The 24,580-nt window shown below is 43.7% G+C and overlaps 2 protein-coding genes across 2 annotated transcripts in view; one reads left to right on the top strand and one right to left on the bottom strand.

Moving 5' to 3' along the window:
• Positions 1 to 7,009, top strand: part of PWP1 (PWP1 homolog, endonuclein) — a 28,939-nt gene extending 21,930 nt beyond the window's left edge. The window contains exons 9-15 of the mRNA XM_015427587.1: positions 1,643 to 1,739; positions 3,527 to 3,588; positions 4,000 to 4,111; positions 5,133 to 5,223; positions 5,583 to 5,704; positions 6,248 to 6,353; positions 6,906 to 7,009. Of these exons, the coding sequence (XP_015283073.1) occupies positions 1,643 to 1,739; positions 3,527 to 3,588; positions 4,000 to 4,111; positions 5,133 to 5,223; positions 5,583 to 5,704; positions 6,248 to 6,353; positions 6,906 to 6,988 (673 nt within the window). The 3' untranslated portion in view covers positions 6,989 to 7,009. The remainder of the gene's footprint in view (positions 1 to 1,642; positions 1,740 to 3,526; positions 3,589 to 3,999; positions 4,112 to 5,132; positions 5,224 to 5,582; positions 5,705 to 6,247; positions 6,354 to 6,905) is intronic.
• Positions 7,010 to 8,392: 1,383 nt separating this feature from the next.
• The window catches only part of PRDM4 (PR domain containing 4), a 24,325-nt gene continuing 8,137 nt past the window's right edge, over positions 8,393 to 24,580 (bottom strand). Inside the window, exons 4-11 of the mRNA XM_015427586.1 lie at positions 23,756 to 24,550; positions 21,454 to 21,603; positions 20,217 to 20,335; positions 19,579 to 19,664; positions 15,637 to 15,764; positions 14,568 to 14,882; positions 12,732 to 12,900; positions 8,393 to 8,713 (exon numbers count right to left, since the gene is read on the bottom strand). Of these exons, the coding sequence (XP_015283072.1) occupies positions 8,407 to 8,713; positions 12,732 to 12,900; positions 14,568 to 14,882; positions 15,637 to 15,764; positions 19,579 to 19,664; positions 20,217 to 20,335; positions 21,454 to 21,603; positions 23,756 to 24,550 (2,069 nt within the window). The 3' untranslated portion in view covers positions 8,393 to 8,406. The remainder of the gene's footprint in view (positions 8,714 to 12,731; positions 12,901 to 14,567; positions 14,883 to 15,636; positions 15,765 to 19,578; positions 19,665 to 20,216; positions 20,336 to 21,453; positions 21,604 to 23,755; positions 24,551 to 24,580) is intronic.

The raw sequence follows: 24,580 nt of genomic DNA, 5'->3' as shown, positions 1-24,580 counted from the left end.
ACAAGGAACAAGACTAAATTCAGACATTAAGTACTCTTTTTCACCCATTGAAGCTAATGTAACTTATTCAAGTCTCTGATGAGCATTTGACATACATCTGATGTATACAACAAAGTCAACCCTTTCTCTGGGATCAGGAAAGTCAAGGAAAGCTGGGTTAAGCCAGAGTGACTCAGAGAATCAAGGAAGCTAGTTTCTGATACCCTTATCTATTTAGAATTTGATAGTGACCTCTGACTGCTGTAAAGTATAAACATTTCCAGTAGGCATAAGTGACGTGAGGCAGTCGTGTCCAGTGAAGGCCACACACAGCATATAGCAGTGGCCTGAAGCTTCCTGGAAGCAGAACAGAACCACAGTTTCAACTATATAGGCTAATTACTGCAGATATTAAAGTATTGTAGGTGTATCAGAGGTTTTGCAGAGTTTTAGCAGAGCCCTGAGACTCAGTCCAGCCCTAATTCCACGACATCCATCTTAATAAATCTGCTTGAATCGATTTCCAAATTTCTGATAGCTATTTTTTAAAAGATTAGAGTTTTGCCCAGTCACGTTTATTGCCAAATATTGAATAGGCAATACTTTGAAACTTGAAGCTGCCTTTTATTCTTCTTAAGAGTTAACACAGTTGTTGCAGATTGATAAAAATGTATCTTGTCTCAGACAGGGTGTTTTGTTTAATATGGCTTTCTAGTGGCCTTTTGAGACACTGGCCAAGAGTCAGGATTGTAGTGAAGCTCCAGGAAGGAGGTCTGAACTAGATCTGTCTCCTCCTGCTTCTGAGGACAGGTCCCTGGCAGTTAAACAAATCTGTAGGTACACTTCTGGACTGTTGCATAAATTTCACAGATGTGGTAAACTCCATTTCTTTCTCCATGAGTAGGTTATTATTTTCCTTTGCTGTTTATCTGGGTGGTGTTTCCCCGAAAATAAGACACTGTCTTATATTTTTTCTCAAGAAGACACACTAGGGCTTATACCACAAATGCATAGAAATCCTGCTAGGGCTTATTTTTTGGGTAGGTCTTATTTTCGGGGAAACAGGGTACTTCCTGTGCGAGTTAATTGAAACCCTAGAGAGGAGTATGCTGTCTTAATTCCAAAGATTCTGGCTTACAGGAAGCATCAGCAACCCTGGCTGATCATGATGGTTGCATGTATTTCTCAGAGGGGCTAGGTTTTCTGTTTAGAAGAAGAAGAAGAAGAAGAGAAGAGATTGGATTTATACCCCGCCCTTCACGTGGAGTCTCAGAGCGGCTTACAAACTCCTTTCCCTTCCCCTCCCCACAACAGACACCCTGTGAGGTGGGTGGGGCTGAGAGAACTGGAACACAAACTGCTCTTTTTCAAGGACAGCTGTGCCAGAGCTTGTGACTGACCCAAGGTCACATCAGCAGGTGCAAGTGGAGGAGTGGGGAATCAAACCCGGTTCTCCCAGATTAGAGTCCGCACACTTAACCACTACACCAAACTGAGAAACTCACTATTGCTTTTTTTTTAGACGTCAGTCATTTGTGTCAGCTAAACTCTGTTCCTGCCCCCCAGGCCTCAGGGAGAATTCACCTATAACAAATGAGTCAGTTGGGGTAACCCGAAGACCTCTTATTTTCGTCAGATGAACCAATACCCTTGTTTCTTTCAGATCCGTGTTAGCGAGTGCGTCAGCTGATCACTCTGTAATTCTTTGGGACATGTCCACAGGCACCCCGGCAGCAGAGCTTCCTTTTCACACAGACAAGGTATCTTGATTATTCCAGAAGGTGTAGTTGGGTCAGTGGGTTGCAACTTAAACAACCAGAACTCTTGCGGTATCTTAAAGATTGTCCCATAGAGTGTGGCATAGGTCTGAGAGCATTCTGTCCCTTGCTGACAGAACTTCTGCTATAAAACCATTAAAAAACACATCACTCGTATAGCTGCTGGATTAATAGGGAATTTGTGTAGAAGCTTTACTCATTACTGGGTTGTTGTCTCCCCCCCTTTTTGCTTGTAATAGCTGTCTGATGAGCAGAATTCAAAAGGCGACTCATTGCCTTGCAAAGGGATGCAGTGATAGGCTAAGCTTTACCTGCAGGATGTATTTTAATCTTGCAGCTGTTGAGAAACCCTGCTTTTAAGGGGGGAAAAGCTGGCAGTCTAGCTCTAGGCATAACGGCCAGATGTTTGTAGAACAACATGTTTGTAGAACAACATCTGGTCCTGCAAGGGAGGAGTACAGAGAGAAGTGAGGGTTATAGCCCAGTGCAGCCTTATCAGCTGATGGTTGGACTGATATTCCTACACCCAGGACCAGTGTGGTGCAGAGGTTAGAGTGCTGGACTAGGATCTGGGAGACACAGGTTCAAATCCCCCACTCTGCCATGGAAATTTGTTGGTTGACCTTGGTCTAGACACACACTCTCCTCTGTTTTATCCTCACAACAGCCCCGTGAAGTAGTTTAGGCTGAAAGGAGAACAATGTAAGCTGTTTTGAGTCCCAAAATTCTCCCTATCTTGGAGCCAGAGGTTTGGATGGAGCCCCCCCCCAAGGGGGGGGTGCTAGAGCTAAACAAGGAAATGATATGAAACATTGTGTACTGAAGCATTTTGGGGGCATGTTGAGCTTAATTTCTCTGGGCACTTAGCAGCCTTGCTGAGATGGGTTTTATAAGCCAAATGAGATTGCCTGTTGGAAGCAGGTCTCAGACAGATTTGAGAATGTTAAATGCACTGACTTTGAATTGCCGTAAAGCAAATAGTGGTGGAAACCAGTTTTGAGGATTTACAAATTCAAGTGCTGGTCTGTTTTCCAGGCAATTCAACAGGGAGGTCTTGGGGAGTGTGCTGATCTACTCCTATGGGGGCAGGGGTGTTATGCCCTTAGCCACTGTGCAGGACCAGGGGCTGCAGGAAGGGGCAGTTTTTCTTTTCTTTTTTCCTGAAATGGAAGCATGACATGAAAAGTTGTCCTGCCTGAAATCCTTTCTACAGAGCTCTTAGAAATGTAGGAACCATGTCCTTTCTTGTAGCGACTCAAAGCACCAGAAAGGTTTTTGTATCGCTGAAATAACTTTTTCCATATTAAAACTTGTTTTCTTGGTTTTGACTAACTCAAGTAAACTAGTGGGGCAACAAACATCAGTTTCAACTTTAGCTACCCTTTTGAGAATGAGCCAGATAGCAGCAGCCCACTGATGGAGATCCCCAGTTAGCTTTGGATAATCAGACAGAACCTCCATTCCCACTGGTGTCTGGACTGGAAGGACACGAGTGCTTTGGGGCTGCCTTATAATATATCTAAATTCATGAACATTTTCTTGGGTGTGCACAGGAATACCAATTTCTTTGTCCTACATCAGCAGCTTTTTTAATCCAATATATATTTTGCATGTTAATGGTTTTGCTGATTTTTGTTTGAGGCTAGCGGGTTTCCAGAAAGCTGTATTTGTGGAAAACCTCCACATATTGGGAATTGTAGCAACAGATCATAGCTACTGTGAAACTAGATTTGAAACATATTTACACTCAAATCCAATGTTTTTTGTAGGTGCAAACGCTGCAGTTTCACCCCTTTGAAACACAGACGCTGGTTTCTGGTTCCTATGACAAGTGAGGAAGTTTCTTTTCCCCATTACTTCACATGTAAAAGAGTTGCAGTGGGACTGTAAGGAGAATACAGAAATCCTAACTGGTAGATAATTCCTTCCTGCTTTAGTCTAGGTACTCTGTCACAAGGTTAATACTGTGGTGTCTAAACACTAATTCCTCTCAAGTAATAATTAATTTCGAGATGCATTGCTGAGTACACAATTGCTGGAGTTGTCCATCTGATTTCCTTGCCTTTGCATCTTCTGGAGCAGCTGTGAGCTGTTACTAATTATTCACTGGTACTTGAGGGCTCTTCTAGAAAGATGAAACCATTTTTAAAGATCTAGATGTTTTGTATTTGATGACTGAATGAATTTTAGTTCATTGTGTTATAGAAGCTTATATTAACCTTGAGTAAAATGATTATTTCAGATCAGCCATTTTATATGACTGCAGAAGTCCACAGAATAGCCGTAGAATCTGGCGGTTTAGTGGAGAAGTTGCAAGAGTGACTTGGAATCATTTTTCACCTTACCACTTTTTAGTAAGTTCTTGGGTTTTTTGATTTTTTTAATCGTGTGTGCTCCTGCTTGGGTTGTCTCTTCCATATATTGACTGTAATGAATCAGAATTCCCTATTTTGGGGACACATTAAAAGATTAATGGGTGGTGTAAGCAGAAACATTTGTATTTGCTCCCTTGGCACAATTGCTGTATTTCCTGTAGTACAATCAATTATAGTGTAAATTAGTCATGCAAGTCACAGTATGGGGGGCACTGCCTTTCCCTTGATGCTCCTCCCTGATTTGCATTTCCCCTTGACCCTGTGATGGGTGCCTGAGGCCCAAAGAGGGAGCAACTGTACCCCAAAGGGGTCCTCAGCTTGACTGTGTTTCCCACCACAGGCAGGTGGGAAATTACTAGGCTGTTATAAGTGAAGCACAGTTGCTTGAATGCTGTACAGAGGGTCAAATTACAAGTACAGCTTCTACAGCAGAGTAAGTCTAGTGTTGTGGTTAGAGTGTCCAATTAGGATCTGGGAGACCCAGGTTCGAATCCCCACATTGCCATAGAAGCTCACTTAGTTACCTTGAGACGAATCTATCTCATGGGGTTGTTGTGAGGATGAAATGGAGAAGTGAGCAATGTAAGCTGTTTCAGGTCACCACTGGGGGAAAAGGTGGGGTATAAATGATCAACATCATAAGGAAGACGGAAAGTTTCCCCCTCAAGCAGTAAACTTGGGCAAGCTAAAGATTTTTAAAGCACATTGTGCATTACAAGTGGTATGTTAAGGGCAAATAATAATAGATGTTTGCCATTTTCATGATGACCTGAAGCTTTTTTTAAAAAATGTGCTAGTGCCTTGATCAGCTGAGGGAATACACGGACAAAAATGGTGTATGGGAGAAGCCCCCAGCCTCACTCTTTCTAGCAGCCTCTTGCCCTCACCACAGATGCTGCTTTTTCCACATTTGGCAGCTTTGCCAGATAGCACTGTGCAGGGGAGGGCCCTGGATTCAACCTTGCCTAGTGCTTGTTAACCTTTGAAATGTTTCCTCTAGGCCAGTACAGAAGATGGATTTGTGTACTCCATAGATGCCCGTTCAGATAAACCAGTCTTCACACTGAAGGCTCATGAGGAGGAAGTTTCTGGTAAGCTTCGTGTCCTTTCTTATAAAAACTGGATCTTCTTACGTACAGTCTGTCCTGAAACTAGGGGATGCCAACCTTTCATTTGTGCTCCCTCCGGCATGCATGCCCCCAAGGCAAATGTTAATTTGCTTCTCTGTGTGAAAATAATTTGCCCTGCTTGTAATCCCAGCAGTGTGGTCACGTTAGCCTGTTGAAGCAAAACTGCTAAAGATCCTAACTATTAGTAGGGGTGTGACTAGTGGTGGTGAGCATGTCTTGGAGACGACCTCTCGTTGTAGTACTAAAGCTCAAATGTAAACTACTTAGGAATTCTCTCTAGTAATAATGTTACTCACTAGACATCTGTTTATGTTTTGCAGGACTACAGTTAAGCAGCCAAATCAAAGGATGTCTGGTGACTTCATCTTCTGACAAATACGTGAAAATTTGGGACATATTAGGAGACAAACCTGGTTTAGTTCATTCGAGGGACATGAAAATGGTATTTTGTAACTCTTTAAAAACAAACCTAATCAACAGACCATAAAATATCCCACAATTTAGTTTGTAATTTAACTTTCTCGTAACTTTATAGAATGAAAAGTGTTGAGGTGAGCATATGGGTCAACAGCAAAAACTATGGACAGTGTGTAGACTAAAATTTCGAAGGTTTCAAATTTCCACACAAAAATATCAGAACTCCAAAAGCTAACATTTGCAAAAATGATACCAACTACTGATATACTTTTGGATGGACTGGAATTTTGGTTGGACTGCACTTTGCCATCATATACAGGATCTCACATATACAAATTTTATGCAATATCAGCTGTTGGAGCTTTACAATATTCTGAGGGGGAAATGTGTAAAGGAAAAATACATATATAGCCCCTGCCTGTATTAAGCATACAGTATTTTTGCCACAGACATTGTTCATTCCAAATTTTAATAAAAGCACTAGATTTGACTCTGTTATGAGAGGCCATCACAGGTAGCCTGGCAGAAGATTGCAGAGGAATTTGACCTTTTACTTTCTTTTCCTTAGGGTATCCTGTTCTGTGCAGCATGTTGTCCAGATTTACCATTCGTCTATGCCTTTGGAGGAGAGAGACAAGGGCTACGTATCTGGGACATAAGCACCATTTCGGCAGGTGATACATCCTCATTCATTTCTTTTCCTAATGTAGTTTTGGGTTGGATCCAGCCAACTTTTTCACTCCAGTTCCCCTCCTTACTACACCCTCCTCCCGCATGGCTTCTATCCAGGTAGGTGGAGCCTCTTCCCGTTTTAAAAAGCAGAAAAGATTATACACGGTAAAAGTGATGTTTTTACCTTGTACTAAAACAGGAAGAGACTGTTGCATGTTGCTTAGAACCAGGAGCATGTAAGCACTCGCGTGAGCTCTAGGACACACAGAAGGATATTCCCATTCTTTCCCCAACTCTATCTCTTCCTTTGAAAATTCACTAAAATTAAGGAGATGGTACATGGTTTGTGTTGGGGATATGTGTGTTAAGTGCTGCTGTGCCTTGCACTCGTAATATAACTCACTGGGCTCCAGAATAGTTAAGCTCCTGCTCTCTCGCTCTCAAAAAGCAGTCTTTGTTAACTGAGGAATGGCTTGCAGAGCAGTAGCTGAGTGGTAGAATTTCTCTGCTTGTTCGGACTATGATACTTACTTGAACATTTATTTTCATTACAGTGAATGATGTTTTTGGAAGCAGACAGAGGCTTATAGTTGCGCAACCAAGCACAGATGCTAAGAATTCTGCACAGCAGCAATAACCCAGAAACCAAAACGGGAACCATGAGGCAACTTAACTCGTGTATGTGTACAGTCCAAGTGTAACATATGCAGAGCCATAAAAGATTGTACATACATTGACATGTCTTGATCCAAGTTGCTATACGCTTTCGCTGAGGAGCAGCAGGAAAAAGATAAGGATAGTTCATCCTCCTTAAGCCCATATGTCTGAGCAAGTAGATGGTAGCTATTTTCAAGCTCTTTCAGCCTAGTTTTTCCACTGTTCTGGAAACTTTCAGCAGGTGCCTTTTAGAATTCCAAAAGAGGTTGTGGAAAGCTAAAACATTGTAATTTCCAGAGGGACTTTAGTATCGATCAGAGTCTGATCCCTTATAGTGTGAAACCGCTCTAGGGGGACAACAGGTGCTGATGTACTAAATAATGGAGTACAATATGATTGGTATAAGTCAAACTTTGACCTAAACATGAGATCCAGCTAGTTTAAAGTATTACAGAAAAGAAGCTAAGGGATTTGATGCAGGCCCCACAATCATGGTAGTAAAGGTCAAGATTACAGGGTTGAGATAAGAAGACAGAAGCATCACAGATACCATGATGATATTTCATCAGCAGTCAGAGTCAGAAGTGTCTGCTTGTTCAGTTCTTTCTAGACAATGTACTTTTAAATGAAGATTGCTAATGAGCTGCGCTGACAGTAAGAGTTAGAGATGCTGTAACTGGCTTCCTGATCAGCCTGAACAATCTAGCGAAGGAGGAGGCCTGTACTTGATATATGACAAGGAGCAGGGCTTAATTTTCCCCTAAGGAGCCACTTAACATGAGATCTTTGTTCTATAAATATATTAGCAGCAGATTGCCTCTTCCTCACTAATGAGTTAACAAATACTGTTAACATTTTTAAGAGCAAGCCTTAGATATAATATGCTTCTCTGAGAATACCCCATCTGGAATCAGCACATTCTACTACTCTGGAAAGGTGTATGGATACAACTAGCTAACTTATGAACAATGAACATTGATTTTAGCAAGGCTCCACTGACCTAAAAATAAATTATACAGCGGGACCACTGGACCATTTTGATTATGGGACTTTAGAAGACACAAATCAAAGTCTTAATTGTATAAGAATAGTTGACAAATTCAGTATTCCGATTGGTTGTCCGATTAGGGCTGTTTTGCATCTGCCTGTTTCATTCTAAAAGTCATGCATGACACATCACCCAAGAGCACAAGTTTAAAATATATAGGCAGGATTATTCTCTCATTGGCTTAAACTTACAGAAAACGTCTCTTTGAAAAGTGCATTTCATTTCCGTTAAGAAGTGTGAGTGCTGTTCAGTCATCAAAATGTTCATTACAGAAGTGTTCATTTAATAGAAACATGATTTTAGGATAAAGAAACAGTCCCCAATTTACATTTTGAGATGGCCTCCATTTCTTACTCATGACAAGGGAGTGCATCATTTGTCACAAACACACTGCTGTTGAGCCTACAGTTCTCACTCCTCACAGAGTTTATCATCAATTCTTCCTCCTCCGAATCATCCTCTTCCTGGGCTGAGAGACTGGAAGTGGGTCCTTTGCAGATTTTTAGGTGGCGAGTTAGGTGATATTTTGTCAAATAAGCCTTGGAACATTTTTCACAGACATAGTCCCGCTTTCCTTCATGAGAGTTCAAGTGTTTTTTCAGGTGGTTTGTCCTTAAGAACAGCTTTTCACACTGGGGACACTTGATCTGACGTTCTCTAAATAAAAAGACAAAGCAGCATTTTGGAATGTGAGGCACTGAACTGAAGTACTTTGAAAGCAGAATGAATGGTAAGCAAGCTTGTTAAATATTCCAGCTTCAGGTATCCATTTAGCATGGAGAAATTAACACGTTTGTATGCACAAAACTTGGGCCCTGTACAAAATGGATAAAAGTGGCGTGGGCTGGTATTTAGGAATATGGCTAGGTTTCAGTGTAGAGGATTGATATAAGAACAATTGTTTATGTTTATGGCAACAAATTAAGCTAGACTTAACAAAAAGGGGAACTTCTTGTGAATTGGGAGGATAGCTACCTGAAAATGATAGTACTGTTCCTTTTTGAAATATGCAAAATCTATAACATCTGGTTTAACTTCGAAGGAGTTATATCGCATTGATATTTCAATATATAATTCTCAACAGAGCCAAATCTGTGGATACTTAAATACAGAGACTGGAGCCATCTTTCTGCAAACCTGAAAAATGCCCTGCTCTTCCAGAAGGAATCTGAAATTATGAAAAAAAATGGGGGGGATTAAAAAAACCCAAATGATAGAAGCAGCATCTAACTTTAAGAAATGAATGCCCACAGTGGGCAATGCCAGGCCAACCACACAGTAGTGCCAGCCTTCAAACCTTGGCTTCTGTTAGTAAAAGGTAGGGGGAGGACTACTAAGGAGGGCTCATCAGGCAGCAACCACTGGGCAACTTGCCTGATTCATCCATGACTGGCTGGCTGCTTGCAATCCTTCAACCAGTATGGTGTAGTGGTTAGAACAGGTGTCAAACATACGGCCCGCAGGCTGAATTAGGCCTGTATAGGGCTCTTATCTGACCTGCCAGCAACCTCCTTTCTCCCCTTCCTCCCTGCTGGTGCTGTGCTCCACAACCCCTGAGCTCCCAGCTCTATTCCTCCCTGATCTCAGCATCTCTGCTTCCTTTTATTCTTTCCAGTCGGTCACACCCAACTGTCTTCCTGGCCCAAGTTCCAACCCGAAGCACAGGTGGCTGATTGGGCAAATACTAGGAAGGGAGGAATCGAAGGGCGGGAGGAAGGATACAGCCCAGCCAATCCCCAAGCAGAAGGAGCTGTGGTGCTGGACAAGGAGTGGCTGAGGCACACATGGAGAGTCTGAGGCTGGTGGAGATTGCTCCAGAGATGGTGGTGGAGCGGTAGGCTGGGATCTACTTCAGCGCTGGTGGCATGCCTGCTTTGCAGGAATGGTTTGGGGGTCAATCTGGTGGGGTGAAGTGGTCAGGCGGTGGGGTGAAGTGGTCAGGCGGTGGGCCTTGGGGGCTGCTGAGGGGCATTTGGCTGCTGGGCAGGGGGTTTAGCGGCCTTGCCAGCTGTTGCCTTTCCACCTCCTTACCGCCACTTTTTGGTTGAGTCTCCCCAGGAAGGTTTTTGGTGGCCTCTGTGCTCCCACCGACCCCACTTACAGGGCTACTGGGGCGCGTTCGACTGCTGCTGCCCTGGGGTTTGGGTAACCTCCACAGCAGCCTTGCCAGCCATTACCTTCTCACCTCTCTACCCCCCTTCGGTTGGCGCTCTCCCTGCGGGTTCTTGGTGGCCTTGGCACTCCCACTCCCTCCACTCACAGGGCTGCTGAAGAGCATTCGGCTGCTGCTCCTGGCCTCAGGTTTGGGTGGCCCCCATCACAGCCTTGCTGACCATCGCCCTTTCACCTCCCCACCCCCCTTCGGTTAGCTCTCTCCAGTGGGCTTTGGCAGCGGTTGCTCTCCCACCCCCACCCCCGGGCTTGTGGGCCAGTGGCTTGTCCTGTCTGTTGCTTTGGGGACTGTTGGGGTGCTTGTGAGGCTGCAGCTTGAGGAGGGGCTTAGCCTGCTCCCCTGTGGTGGCCTGTAACAGCCGCTGCTGTGGCACACCATCACGCCTGCTGTAGAATAGGCAGTGGCTGCACATTTGCCTCTCGATCTGGGGAGAGGATGGCCCCGGTGGAGCCCACCTGAACTGTGCCTGTCATGATCTGGGCTGTGCCACTAGAGGCCTATGAGGCCCAGGGAGCCTGGCTAGCAGTAGGTGAGGCTGGGCCTACAACTCCCAGAAGCCCCTGAGAGATTTGGAGCCAAAATTGACCAATAGGAAAAGAGGAGGGCTAGGAATAAAAGATCTGGTGCAGCAGGAAAAGCTGTTCTTCTTCCCAGGGGACAGAGCCAGAAGGGACTGAGGCTGCTGTAGGGAAGAGACCCTCATCCTGGGGGAAGGGTGAGTAGTCTAGTGCCACTTGGAATAGTGAGCTAGGGACAGTATATATTTAGACGCGTTAGGGCATTTGATTTCTTTTCACCTACTTACTGTTATATTTCTGCACCTTGTTTGTTTGACCTCTTATAAAATAAACTATTTTTATTGTTCACTCTGCCTGGTCCTCACGCCTATTATTCGGCCAAAAGGGAGGTCTAAAGGCCTGGGAGGGTGCTCTGGGCCTTCTCAGAGGAGCCTGGAACCAGAGTGGTGGCAGCGTCAGGTGACACCCCACCTGAGCCATGACAGTGCCATACCAGACACACCTCCTTTGCTTGGCTCAGCCAGTTCCCTGCCGTGGGAGGGAAGAAGGCTGGCTGGATTGGCAGGCTCCTCCACGGACACCCCGGGAGTCTGCTCCAAGGTTGCCCTGGGCTGGATCTTGTTTCCCTTCCCAAGTGGCCAGCTTCCCCAACTGGAGCCTGCCTCCACCGGCTCTTTTATGGGTGCTCCAACTGGGGATGCCAACTTCATTGGGAATTTCCTGGCGATGGGGGGGGGGGGGTCTAATAAAAGGGAGACAAGGGAGTCTACTCTCCAAAGTAGCCGTTTCCTCCAGGGTGATGCTCTGTATTCTTGGGGCTTGGAGAGCAACAGTGGGAGAGCTTCTAGAATTCTGGCCCCACTGGTGGGCCTCCTGATGGCACCTGGGCTTTGTCCACTGTGTAACACAGTGTTGGACTGGATGGGCTATTGGCCTGACCCAACATGGCTTCCTTTATGTTCTTACCCAGTGTGCTGCAGCAATGAAAAAAGGGGAAACTCTTAAATTAGGGATGATTAGGAAAGGGACTGAGAATGAAACAGCTGATATTGTAATGTCCCTGTATAGATCTATGGGGTGGCCTCATTTGGAATACTGTGTAGACTCAGTGGAACTAATTGGCCACTGTGTGAGACAGAATGCTGGTCTAGATGGACCACTGTTCTGATCCTGCAGGGCTCTGCTTATGAGGAAACAGTGAGGAAGGGAACGTAAGTGAGAGCCCCCCCCCCCCCGGTAAGTTCTTGCAGGTCCCCCCACTTGTTACTTTATAATTCTTTCATCCTCACATTAATATCAGATGCTACTGTAAGTAAAAACATTTTGCCCTTCTTTCTCTGCTAAAAGTTTACATATAATCTTTCTGCAGTTTTTAAAAAGCACTACATTATCAGAGAGATGGAATGCATAACAGAGTATGCACTGCTGAATGACCCAAATTGTCTATTATTAGGACTCTTGCCAGATGACATACAGAGTCAGTCAACAGAGGCATGATACATGACCTTTATTCTACAGCAGAAATGTTCCTTGCACCAAACTGGAAAAGGGCAGAAAGCCTAAATATTAAGTGTTGGAGAAGCAAGGTTTGGGAACTTATCAAATTAGCCATGAACTGAATTGGTTAGGAGAAACTGGGCTAACTGAGCTTCTTGTTAAGAAAGATGGAAATCTTTTTTAACTTTTGGAATAAGGAAGTTACTTCTTAATCTTAACTAATCTGCTACCATTACATGATCAATATTAGACCAGCCTGAATCTCAGATAGTAATCACAAACCAACACACAAGGATACATGAACAAAAGAGGGTTTACATCCACACCCTACATACAATTCTCTTTCTGGTATTCTTGGCGTTGCTGTGTAATGTTTGGCTTGGGTTTGTTTAAAAGACCATTATGCCCTTAGAAATAAGCACTTCCCTACAGCCTGCAAAATGACAACAGCTTTCCATCTGGAAAGGCTAGTAAATTACCCACTTACTGTGTATGGGTGAGCACATGCTGCTTGAGATCCTGCCGTCGCATGAACAGTTTATCACAGTAATCACACTTCAGATTTTTCTCCCCAGTGTGAATAACCATGTGTGACTCCAAGTGGGCCTTCTGAGTAAATGACTTTTCACAAAGAGCACAGCGATAATTCTTCTGACCTAGAATTGGACACACACAAGTTGCTTTAAGACCTGTTTTTACTTTATGTTAACTTCTTGTAAATGTGGGTTGAAAAACCCAAAATATCAGCTTTGTACCATATGTGTATTTTAAAGCCCACTATCTCTAGAACTGCCCTGTGCCATTTATTTATTTTATTCAATTTATACCCCGCCCTCCCCATTACGCGGGCTCAGGGCGGCTTACAAGGGCATACGCCAATATAAAACATTTTAAAACCATTTTAAAACCATCACTATACAAATAAACATTACAACCAATTATTAACGAAGTGCTCTAGATGTTATTTCACAGATGGCGTGTTTCACTGCTCTATTGCTACTATTGCTAGTACTCTGTTCCTCAGTGTCATCTGCTCCAGGGAGACACAGATGGAACATAAATGATGGTGGTAGTGGCGGCTCCTACTCGTACGCCTGGTGGAAGAGCTCCGTCTTACAGGCCCTGCGGAACTGTACAAGGTCCCGCAGGCCCCGGATCTCCACCGGGAGCTCATTCCACCAGGTAGGAGCCGCCACCAAAAAGGCCCTGGCCCTAGTTGCGGCCAGCCTGGCCTCTCTGGGACCTGGGATTGCCAGGAGATGTTGTGTCCCAGACCGAAGTGCTCGTGGGGAAACATATGAGGAAAGGCGGTCCCTTAGGTAAGCTGGACCCAGACCATATAGGGCTTTAAAGGTAAGAACCAGCACTTTGAAGTGAATCTGGTACGCTATTGGCAGCCAGTGCAGCGCTTTCAGCACAGGCTGGATGTGGTCCCTACTATGAAGACCCATCAACAGCCTGGCCGCAGCATTCTGCACTAGCTGCAGCTTCCGGATTTGCGACAAAGGCGCATACTCCCATGCCTATGAAAAAGAACTTCAGCCTTTATCCTGTCAGTTCCTGGGGAACAGAATGTGTGTCATGGAGTTCACTTCACATTTTACTAGTGATCAGTGAGGCAGTGAACAATTCTGCTGTTGTACAAAGCCTCCCAAAAACTCTGCCCACAGAATGTGCTGTTCTTTTCCTCCTTAAGAAAGGCATATGTTGAACTTGCTCGGAGTCAAGAGCCTGAAAAATAGACATTGTATGTGCAGAGCATGAAAACTACATGTGGCCAGAGAGATCTGTGGGAAAAGAAGTGCTGTTTATCCTAGGAAATAAGTGAGCTTAACTACAGCTGGGAAGAATGCTGTGGGACACCGAGGACCTATGCAAGATCTTCAAGGATGACAGTAATGAACACACAGCTCTCCCCTGTTGTGCTCTTTCTGTTCTGCACAAATGACTTATTAAGCAAGGCTTTGGAGCACTCCATTTACAAACAAGCATTCGCTTCTCTAGTACAGATCTCAGCTACTGTTGAGCAGCTTTGTGGTTCTGATAGGAGCTACTTCTCTATAGATAAAATCCAAAGCACCTGGTAACAAAGAGAAGGGGAGCGGTTAAAAAAAAAGAAGAAGCTGGTTGACCATAAGGCTGAAATGAAAGCACCATGTGGCTGAATCATGCCACTGTAATACATAATATAGTTCATGGCCATTCAAGGAACAGTCACAGTTTGGTCTTCCAGTTTAGAAATCAACAAACTCGCTATTCCCGATCAGATTTGTTCTCTAGCTCATATGACCCTTTGGAAAGGGAACTTTTAAGGGTCACTCACCTGTATGTATTTTAAGGTGAGTTCGGAGATTACTGGGGTCACTGAATGCTTTGCTACAGAAATCGCACTTGTGTGGCTTCATGCCCATGTGCCCCATGAAGTGGACATGAAGCTTAGAAGGAGAAATGAAAGCTTGAGGACACATGGAGCATTTCCACTTCCTTTCCTTGCTGTGGCCTGGTCCCTGGCCGCTGGTATGTCCCTGACTGGCCAGGTGGCTGTGGATATGACTGGTCAGGTGAGCCTTGAACTCAGCGTAGGAAGCGCATTCTTTTCCACAGTGGCAAGTGTGTACATCAGGGTGCTCAGGAACACCTTTCAAGACAAAAGGAAACTAACATGTTCGACTCATTACAGCACTCAAGACAGTGGCTGCCTTACTTCCTGATAGTTCCACTTGCTAAGGAACTGAGCCTGCTTGCGGGGAGGGTGGGATACAAGTGTGATAAAATAAATAAATAAATAAATAAACATATTTCCTTCATTTGATTCAGTACAAAAAACCCCACAAAAAAACAGAGTTTGGCCTTATGAGTGTACAAATGCAATAGACACTTTTCATTCCACCTAAGTACTTCCAAACTATGAGGTGTTTTGGTCTTTGGTTCTTAATAAAGTATGTAGGTTATTGTTCAGCAACAAGTCGGAACCCAAAAGGTATCAAAGCAACCCTAGCCCCCGCCTGTTCCTTTGACGAGCCACATATTAATGTCCCTGAAATGGGATCATCATAGAGTATGGAACTTCATATGAAATAATGTGCAGGTCAGGAATTATTTGGTTTCTTCTGTTGACTAGGCTCAGATTTGGTCTTGATAGGTGATCTTGAGATCACAACTGAATTTCCCAGGCTGCGGGATAGTGCTTAGCGGGGTTTTTTAAAAAACATGACATTTGCTCACTTTCAGCAGCCCATATACGATACGAAAACAATGAGAATGAAAATCTCCAAGAACAACAAGCTGACAATATTAACACAGGACTAAACATTAGAACTTCAGCAGAGGAAAAACTGGGACTGAATCAATCTAGAGGATAAGATTCAAAGTTAGTCTGGCCAACTGCTTACCAATCTGTCGGGCGTAATCTCGACTGTAGTAAAAAAGGAGCTCATGGTCTGGAGGGATATCACGTGAGGTGCAGAAGTAAATTTTTCCGTCATGGGGGTAAGCCACCAGATTCTGCTCTTCCCGGTTCCTATTCCATGCAGGGAATACGTTCTAGTAAGATCTTATGTGATTAACTTTTAAACAATTTCATTTACACCAATATCCTCAGTATTCTTACTGCAAGCCAATTAAGAATCAAGTGACAGGTGCTACTTTTCTAGTGGAAAAGTGACATCCAGCCTCCTTTGGGCACAACAAAGAGGGAACTGTCAAAGCCAGAAAACTGCTACTGAGAGCCAGTTTGGTGTAGTGGTCAGGAGCGTAGACTCTAATCTGGGAGAACCGGGTTTGATTCCCCACTCCTCCACATGCAGCTGCTGGAGTGACCTTGGGTCAGTCACAAGTTCTCTCACCAGCAGTTCTTGAAAGCGCTTTCTCAGCCCCACCTACCTCACAGGGTGCCTGTTGTGGGAAGGGAAAGGAGATTGTAAGCCACTCTAAGACTCCTTCGGGTAGTGAAGGGCGGGGTATAAATCCAATCTCTTCTATTTACTGTTATGTCCAAAAACTGGTAATTTCATCTCCATCCACTAGGAGGCAACCAGTTCCTCAGAAGAAATATCTGGATGAAGGCAGGACCAGGAGGCATCTCCAGCTCCCTTTGAGCCTGACTTTGAGTTATGAATGTCTGAAGGTTCATATATCTATTTTGCTGTTTGAGTTTAGGCCAAGAATATCTTCTTATTTTTGCTGACCAGGCGGCAAGACCAGAGACAGAAAGAGCTATTTGGGAGCCAAGGATTTCTGGAGTGAGCTTTGCACTCTAGGATTACTTTTGTGACCTAAGTCCAACTTCAAGTAGAGTCCATCCAGGCCCCACTCCTGTACCCCCTTCCTCTCCACACTGCTTTCCCCTGAGTTGGAGATCTCCATTCCCACCCTGGTGATCAGTCTCCTTGGGGACTGTTCACATGTAAGATTCTGGCAAAAAGAGAGGCAGCCACATGTGTGTGTGTGTGGGGGGGTCCTTAAACCCAACAGGTGGTCTTTGTGGGTGTCAGTGCTGCCACAGTTCCTCTTGTGACTCATGGTGCTGCCATAACTCAGTTGCTGGCCACCCAGCTTGTCTGCCCATGTCTAGGTTTGCAACTGCACAGCTAAGCTGCTGGCACTCTGTTGGTTTTTCCAGAAGCTTGAAAGGAAAGCTGGTGGGTGACTTTGTTTTATCCCCTGAGACAAGACAGAGACCCTAATCAGTAGCCATCAGAGGACTATTAGCAAAGAGCAACAATGAGAGGAAACCTCACAACCAGGCCATGAATTTTACTATGAGTGTGCCCAAGAGCCACCCTGAGTGCTATAGATCAGAGACAACAAGCTGCAACCCAACCCCTCTCTCAATGGGGAAGGGAGTAATTGGGCAGAGGTCTAGAACAGGTCTCCCAAGGGACCACTGAAAATGGCTGGAGAGTTCCAGTCTGTTCCCTGAATTGGAGTTTCTATCTAGGATAGCAAAACCTCAGAAGAGTATGACAGATCAAGGCAAGACACAATGGCCGCTCTAAACAACATAATGTACAAGATGTAGTGTTTCCTACAGATTACAAAGACCTTGTGGTACCTAACAGTGATATATAAGGCAGCTGCGACTTTAGGTAGAGACTCTTTTTTGTGGCCTGTAGGAGATTTTAATTTGTTTGCTCTCTAGGCAATAATCCATCTTGAATGTTACAGAATCTTCCAAAACAGTAGTTTGCTGGTATCCAAGGCCTCCTTTGCCTGGCAGAAACAGCTGCACTGGGAGTAACTGTAAGCGATTGTTCATCAGTAATCGTCTGTCAAGACAGCAGCACTAATTCATCATCTATTTGATGTCCTGTGACTCATACCATTTTAGCTGTCTTGCACTACATTGGCAGGACTACAGCCTCCATGGTTAAGGTGAGGGGGAGCTAAAAAAAAATGCCTCCCCTCCAAGTTTGAAAGAAGCTGCGTATTTAGAAATGGATGGATGAGGTAGCAGTGGAGGCAAATGCTACCCGAAAGCAAGCAGTTCTGGAATGATTAGTGTAGTTATTCATAAATTTATTTCATTCATTAAAACATTTTTACTCCACCCTTGTATCATGTAAGACTCTGTGGAGCAGCTTACAAGCACTATTAACTGAAGCTCAATCTCAGCAAGACAGAGGTGTGACTGGTGCCCAAAAGAACTGGCCCAGGACTGGAGGTGTCTCTTGTTCTGGATGGAGTTGCACTCCCTCTAAAGGAGCAGGTTGGCAGTCGGAGGGTGCTGCTGGACCAGGGCCTCCTGTTGGATATACAGGGGCATGGTGACTGGTGGTACCTTCTAACAGCTGATGCGCCTACTGTAGCTTTTCTTGAGTAAGAAGGATCTTGCCATTGTGATACATGCCCTGGTAAAATCTAGTTTAGATTACTGCAAGGAGAATGCAGTCTGGAGCGGGTCATAGGGACTGTATCACACCAGTACTTTTCCATCTGTACTGCCTTCCAATCTGCTTTCAGGCCCAATTCAAGGTATTGGTTTTGACCTCTAAAGCCCCATGTTGCTTGTGAGTCGCATACCTGAATGACTGCCCACTCCCATGCAAACTTACCTGGCTGCTATGATCATATTCAGGGTGCTTACTTCAGAGCCTCTGTCATCTGAGGACAGATGGGTAGCATCCCAAGAAAGGCCCTTCTTGGTCACAGCACCAAAATTATGGAATTCCCTCCCCAGAGAGATTCATCTATCCCCCCTCACCAACAGGTGAAGACATTTCCGTTTCATCTGGTGTACTCTCCCCTTCTTGTTTGCTTTTAATCAGTAATTAATATAAATACACACACAAACACAAGTGGAGGACCCGCAAGCACTTGAGGGAGGAATAGCATTCCACCGCCATACACTATTTCCTCTATCCTTTCCATGAAAGCCCCCACAGCCATTTTTTTGAAATGGTATTTCAGTATCAGTATAAGTTTTATTCACGGTCATTGACCAGCACATAGTACACCGATGGCATATCTTGCAACATAAATGACACATATGACATTAAAATAGAAGCAGAATTTTAAAAGCAGGTTTTTTAAAAAGGGAAAATCTCTATAAAAACCATAATAATTAAAATTAAAAGTGAAATGGTATTTTGTTTTTGTTAGCCACTCATAAAGCTTTTGCTGAGAGGCAGGACAAAACAAACAAGACTTAACATCTTGCTTGACAAAATATGTGCAGCAGAGGCAACCTATGTATATATTTGTAAATGTCTACTCCATTCTCTAATCTACAAGGGCTCTTGTGGCATAATACGAGGTACAAAAAATGCTTACATTTACAAATACAAAAAAGGTACCCCCGTAAAATAACCAAGCAGAGGCCCATAAATTCAAATCCATCTTTAAACACCAACCATCCTGAATTCCTCCCCCAAACATCGTAAGTAAAATGGTCAGGTGGGCCTCTCTTGAGAAAGAATTCCAAAGTAAGAGCAGGCAAGAGGTTGCAAATAGTGTGTAGGCCTTCAAGCAGCCCCCAAAGCGCACCATCTCCTGAAGAGTCTAGACAAGGAGGATATATTCCTGCACATACTTTGGGATTCAAAGCACTTGAGGCTCTTAAGGATAAAACCAGAACTGCACTCATACATTTATTATCGAGTAATCAGTGCAGTCCCTTGAGAGTAAGCATGGTTAAAATATTAAGCTAACATCAGAATGACAGGCTTTCTTGATGCATGCCCAAGTTCAAATCACTAGACTCTAGAATAGTTAAAGAAACTGAATGTACTCTTTCATGTTAAGAAAAAAAAGAGAAGGTACTATTACAAGATTTTCAAGTCTTATATATATATTGTACAATCATTATTGCTCTGTTTGTCACTTCTCTTTCTCACCTGGCTTTTCGCACAAACATCATCCAGTTACATTCGTTCTCATCAGTTGTGATGATGTAGAACTCTAGAACGCTGTTGTGATATATCTGAACATGAAAAGGTAAGATAAACAGCTGGATCAGATGTTTCGAAATCTCCACACAGAACACCCAAGAAACCCCAGAGATGCAGCTGCTTGTAAGATTCTTAAGCGTCTATAGAGCCAGATAAAGCACAAATGTTGTATTGTAGGCTGCTATTTCTATTAAAGAATTGTTTCCTTGCTATAAAATGTGCCCCAACTCATCCCAGTTTCTGAGACACCCGCATCTGAATCCTCGCAAAGAGCTCTCTGACAGAGTTTCATTTTACAAGATTCTCAGGGGCGAAAGGATGCCAAGGGTAAAAGCTACATTAAATCCAGTTCTAAGGAGCAGAGCACATATGCCCCAAGGGATCATTCTTAAGAACTATGAATACAAAAAATGGGGATAAGCTGTCTAATACCTAAAGCATCGTTATTTATCATACCATTCAGGATACTGTCTCGTTATATCTAATACAGTACTGCATTTTTGTGTGTGGAAAGAGAAAAACCTACATTCAAGCCATTGTTTCTGCATAAAACAAAAACCATGTGGAAAGAACCTCAGACTGACCTTCCAAATGTGATTTGCTGCTTTATCTGTCCAATCAGCCACCTCCATGGAGTGACTCTGCTGCCCAATGAGTGGTCCGAAGCAAGTCCGCACAGGAAGGGTTTCCTGAGCCCACACACCTACCAACAGTATTAAGAAAAAGAATATTCCGCTGACTACATAGTCAAGAACTACAACTAGTGAAGACCAACCAAAAGAGATGTCGTATTTGCAGTACAGTCCTCTGACAGCTACTCCTAAGCATCAGGCCATGAAAGCTTATACAAATGGGATATTCACAAAAACAACTAACACATAACATTTTGGGGAACAAGCTCAAATGCAATCACTGTATCTACATTTTTCTTTTCCAATAGCAAGTCATTTACTTTCAGGTAAGCTGTGAAACTGAGGTCCTGACCTCCTGTGCTCATTAAAGATTGCATGGCATTTCCTGTAAAAATAGAAAAATTTTATTTCAAAAACTGCAGGAGCAGCAAGGGATTCAACAAGACTCCCAGCGTACCAATTTGCACAATTAAAATTCAACAACATAAATGACATTCATAAATTATGGCTCCCCCCAGATACTCTGAGTAACATCTCTAGCCAGCTTTCGTTTAGCTGCATTTCAGTTTCAGAGAACAATGGTTTGAGGCAGGGTTTTTCAAACTGTGTTCCAGCACATTTGAAGACCAGCAATGGCAGACAAGTAACACTGAAAGACAGCCTATCATTACCAAAGAAAGGATGGTGTATTTCAGATTCCATGGTTCACCACCTAAAATGCATGCCCTTCATGAACTTACAGTAAAATCTTCTGCAATGTGCCCAGTTTCAGCACTAGACATATGCAAGAATTCCACAGCAAATTAATCAATGTGGGAAAAGTTGTGTTAAGATGTGAAGTGAAGTTGTGTTAAGAATATAAAAACGAGGCCTAGAGATAGCTCTCCTCATTGATCTCTAAATAAGTTGTGAAGTTAAGTAAGTCAAGTTGTGTTAAGAATATCAAAACAAGGTCTAGAGATAGCTCTCCTCATTGATCTCTAAATAATTAGCACTGACACAAGGCAAAAATATCCTCCACTGATCTGTGGCCACCAAACAAAGACACTCTTGCACTGCATCCATAATACTCTGCCCAGACTAATCTTCCCATGTAGCATCCCTTTTTTGTTCTTACCAGATTTTATTTGATTGGGATTCTCACACACATACCCTCTTCATGAAAATCTATAGTTAACAAGATCCTTACCAGCTTCAGCTCCCATGATAGACTGCCGGATAACAAGCTGTTTCGGGACAGAAAGCCTGGCTCGGCTCTCTATTGGAGTGTCTGAAACAAAGGTCACAGGCCCATGATCTGGGCAATCTGATGGGTATGCTTTGTCACAGAGTGTGCACCCTGCAGATGAAAGGACACAAGTCATCAGAGAAACATTATTTTGAATTCCTGCAGAAGGAAAATATAAAAGTCAAAGCTGGATAGTTACAGCAAAGAGCTTACATTCACATAGCCCAGCATCCAAACCATTCCAGGAGCACAATCCCTTAACAGGGCTGTAAATCAGCAGCATAATCATGGTAACAGTCTGCTTGTCTGGGTAAGCTGACCTGTGCCACCACACCTTCAATACAATGCAACATCAGGGCTACTCTGTTGTGTTACTATTTGGTGGTGTTAGTGTAGCTGGAGCTCTGATCGGCCAGAACAACCCATAAGAGGCTCACAAAAGGGAGCAGGGTGCTTGCCTCCTACAAGTGCTGCCAGAGCTTATGGGGATCAAGGGAGGCATCCTCAACAACACAACAGTGCTAAGACTGGGTCCTAGTGCTGGTACAACAAATCCATTCACACTAGATTTCTTGCACTTGATCCTCTGAGCTCCCACAACGTTGCTGCTTTGTCGGTCAAAAGCATTTGTGCTACAAGGCAAAAAAAGACAAAATATTTGAAGATTAAGTCACTGATGAGTCACTGCCTAATATGCTGTGGGCAAGGAAAACATTCTGGCCATCTGAGATTTGAGAGTGGTGGTACGGAGCTTGTGGTCTATGCCACAGCCATTTCTGTCCCTCAAAGCATAATAGTAACCAGGGCATGACATTCATGTATTACAAGACCAGCGAGCATGATAAAAAATATTTCACACAGGAGCATCCAGACAACCAAGTATCGGTGATCAGATATTCAAAGTCACATAGGATATTGTGACACAAGAGATACTTAAAGTTCAAACACAACCAAACCACAGCCCACTCCAGAGAGACACTGCAGCAATTCAGGTATGTATTCTGTTCTCTCAACAGCCAATGCCATAGGAACAATCTCCTATTTCAGATTTGCTTTCTGATTGTCTTTGGCACACATCTAGCTGGTCCAAAAACAAGTCATGTAAATAGCCTTCTGTGCTATCCAGAACCCTTCATCAATCCGTACTTGAAAGTTTGCAAATTGTTTTGAGATTTTGACTAAATAAAAGCTATGACACAATTTTTTCCTGTGGACCAACACACCTGCTTACAATACTCGCCCACATCCTAATACCACAGTAGATATGTATTTGCAAAACTAAAACAGTACAAAAATACAGCTCTTAAGTGTCCACTCTGAATCACTAGGCAACACACTGGACAAGACAAAAGGTTACTAAATTAGTGTTTCCGGTACTGCAGGCTTGTAATAGCTATTCATCAGCTGCCTGAGATGATAAAAGTCACTTTCAAATCACCAGGCAATGAAGGTTTACAAAGTTTTGGTTGGCTACTGCATGAACAGGTAAACTTTTTTATAGGCTAGCAGCTGTTCACTGGGTGCAGTACTGAGATAAAGTATTTGATGACCTTCTGTTGTAGCTATCTTATTCCATTTTTTAAAACCTTGCTTATGCTATTACATTATTGTGAGTCACTATATAAACCATTTCATCACATGGCAGGATGTAAATCTTTTAAAATACATAACAGATGGAGAGATAGCAAGTGGAGCCCAATTTTCTATTCTTCGCCAACAGGGACAAAAGAAAACCTCAACTTTAACCATTCCTATTCTGTACAGGAAAGGGGGGGGAAATGACTGTGCTGGCAAAATTCAAGAGTTTGGTTTCTTCAGATGTATTGTACCGATAAGGTCTGAGGCAGTAGAACAAATTTAGAGTCCCGTGGCACCTTTAAGACCAACAAAGGTTTATTCGAGGTATGAGCTTTCGTGTGCATGCACTTTTGAAAAAGTGGTCTTAAAGGTGCTTAAAGGTCTTAAAGGTGCCACTGGACTCTAAATTTGTCGTATTATACAAAGTTTAGCTCCAATTTGCCCAGTTTCTTACATTTATGACGCACCATGGGTTTCTCCCACACAACCCAGAAGAAACGAACAATGGAGTGCTAAGCACAGTTACACCCTTCTAAGTCCACTGAAATCAATGGCTTAGAAAACTGTAATTCCACTTTGGAAAGCACTGTGAGATTATTGCAAGAATCCTCCTGCCTCCCCTGTCCAGTAGCTGCGATGTAAGTGCAACTCAGGGGTCAAGGCAAGAACACTGGCACACACTCACATATGGTAAACAAGGTAGCCATGTTTTCTTTGTTTGAATTTGAGTCTTCTATCTGCAGTGATGATGGTACAAAGGCAAGATTGTCAGGAGAGACATCCACATGGTCTTGACCCATGGCTACGTCCTGGCTTATGGAGGATACTGTCACGGGTTCCAAGCTCAGACCCACTTCATGTAAGGAGACAGATTCCAGGGATGTGAGGTTGTGTGAGGTAGAAAGTGCAACACTCACAGAATTGCTGCTCATGGCAACGGTATGAATAGAGTCACTGAGCGTTCTGTCAGATATTCCACTGACACGGCCTGCAATATGATCAGGCTCCATAACAACAGGAAGTTCCAAACTGCTACCATGAATGGGGATGACACCGTTGTGCCCCACAGCATCTGCAGCTAAGCTGCTGCCAACAGCGTCCACAGCTAAGGGCTCATGATTCCGGTTGCCAGTTGCAATCTGTGAATGATCCCCAGCTACATCACCTATTGTAAGTTCCTCAGCCATCCTGTCAGTAGAGATGGGACTAGTAACCCTTGAGACACTTTCCATGGTGATTGTTGTGTCCAGAACTACCTCATGGCTGTCGCTGGGATGCAAGCTCTGAGTGTTATGTGCATTCACCGAGCGGGAATCCATGGAGACAATGCCTGATTCAAGACCTACAGTTCCACTGGACTGGTAGGGATCCAAGCCAGAGGGGTTGGTGGAGACGGATAAAGCTGCATTGCTATCAACATTTATACTGTTGGGATGGATATACTGAGGTGGAGGTCTGTCAGCCAAGTAAGATAAAATACCTAAGGAAGAGAAGTAAAAGAAATGGGAAG

This window comes from Gekko japonicus, unplaced genomic scaffold (assembly GCF_001447785.1).
Source record: "Gekko japonicus isolate JY-2015 unplaced genomic scaffold, Gekko_japonicus_V1.1 scaffold28, whole genome shotgun sequence".
In the NCBI taxonomy this organism is placed as follows: domain Eukaryota; kingdom Metazoa; phylum Chordata; class Lepidosauria; order Squamata; family Gekkonidae; genus Gekko; species Gekko japonicus.
Note: the sequence above shows the minus strand (reverse complement) of the source record. Positions and strands in the feature narration are given on the sequence as shown.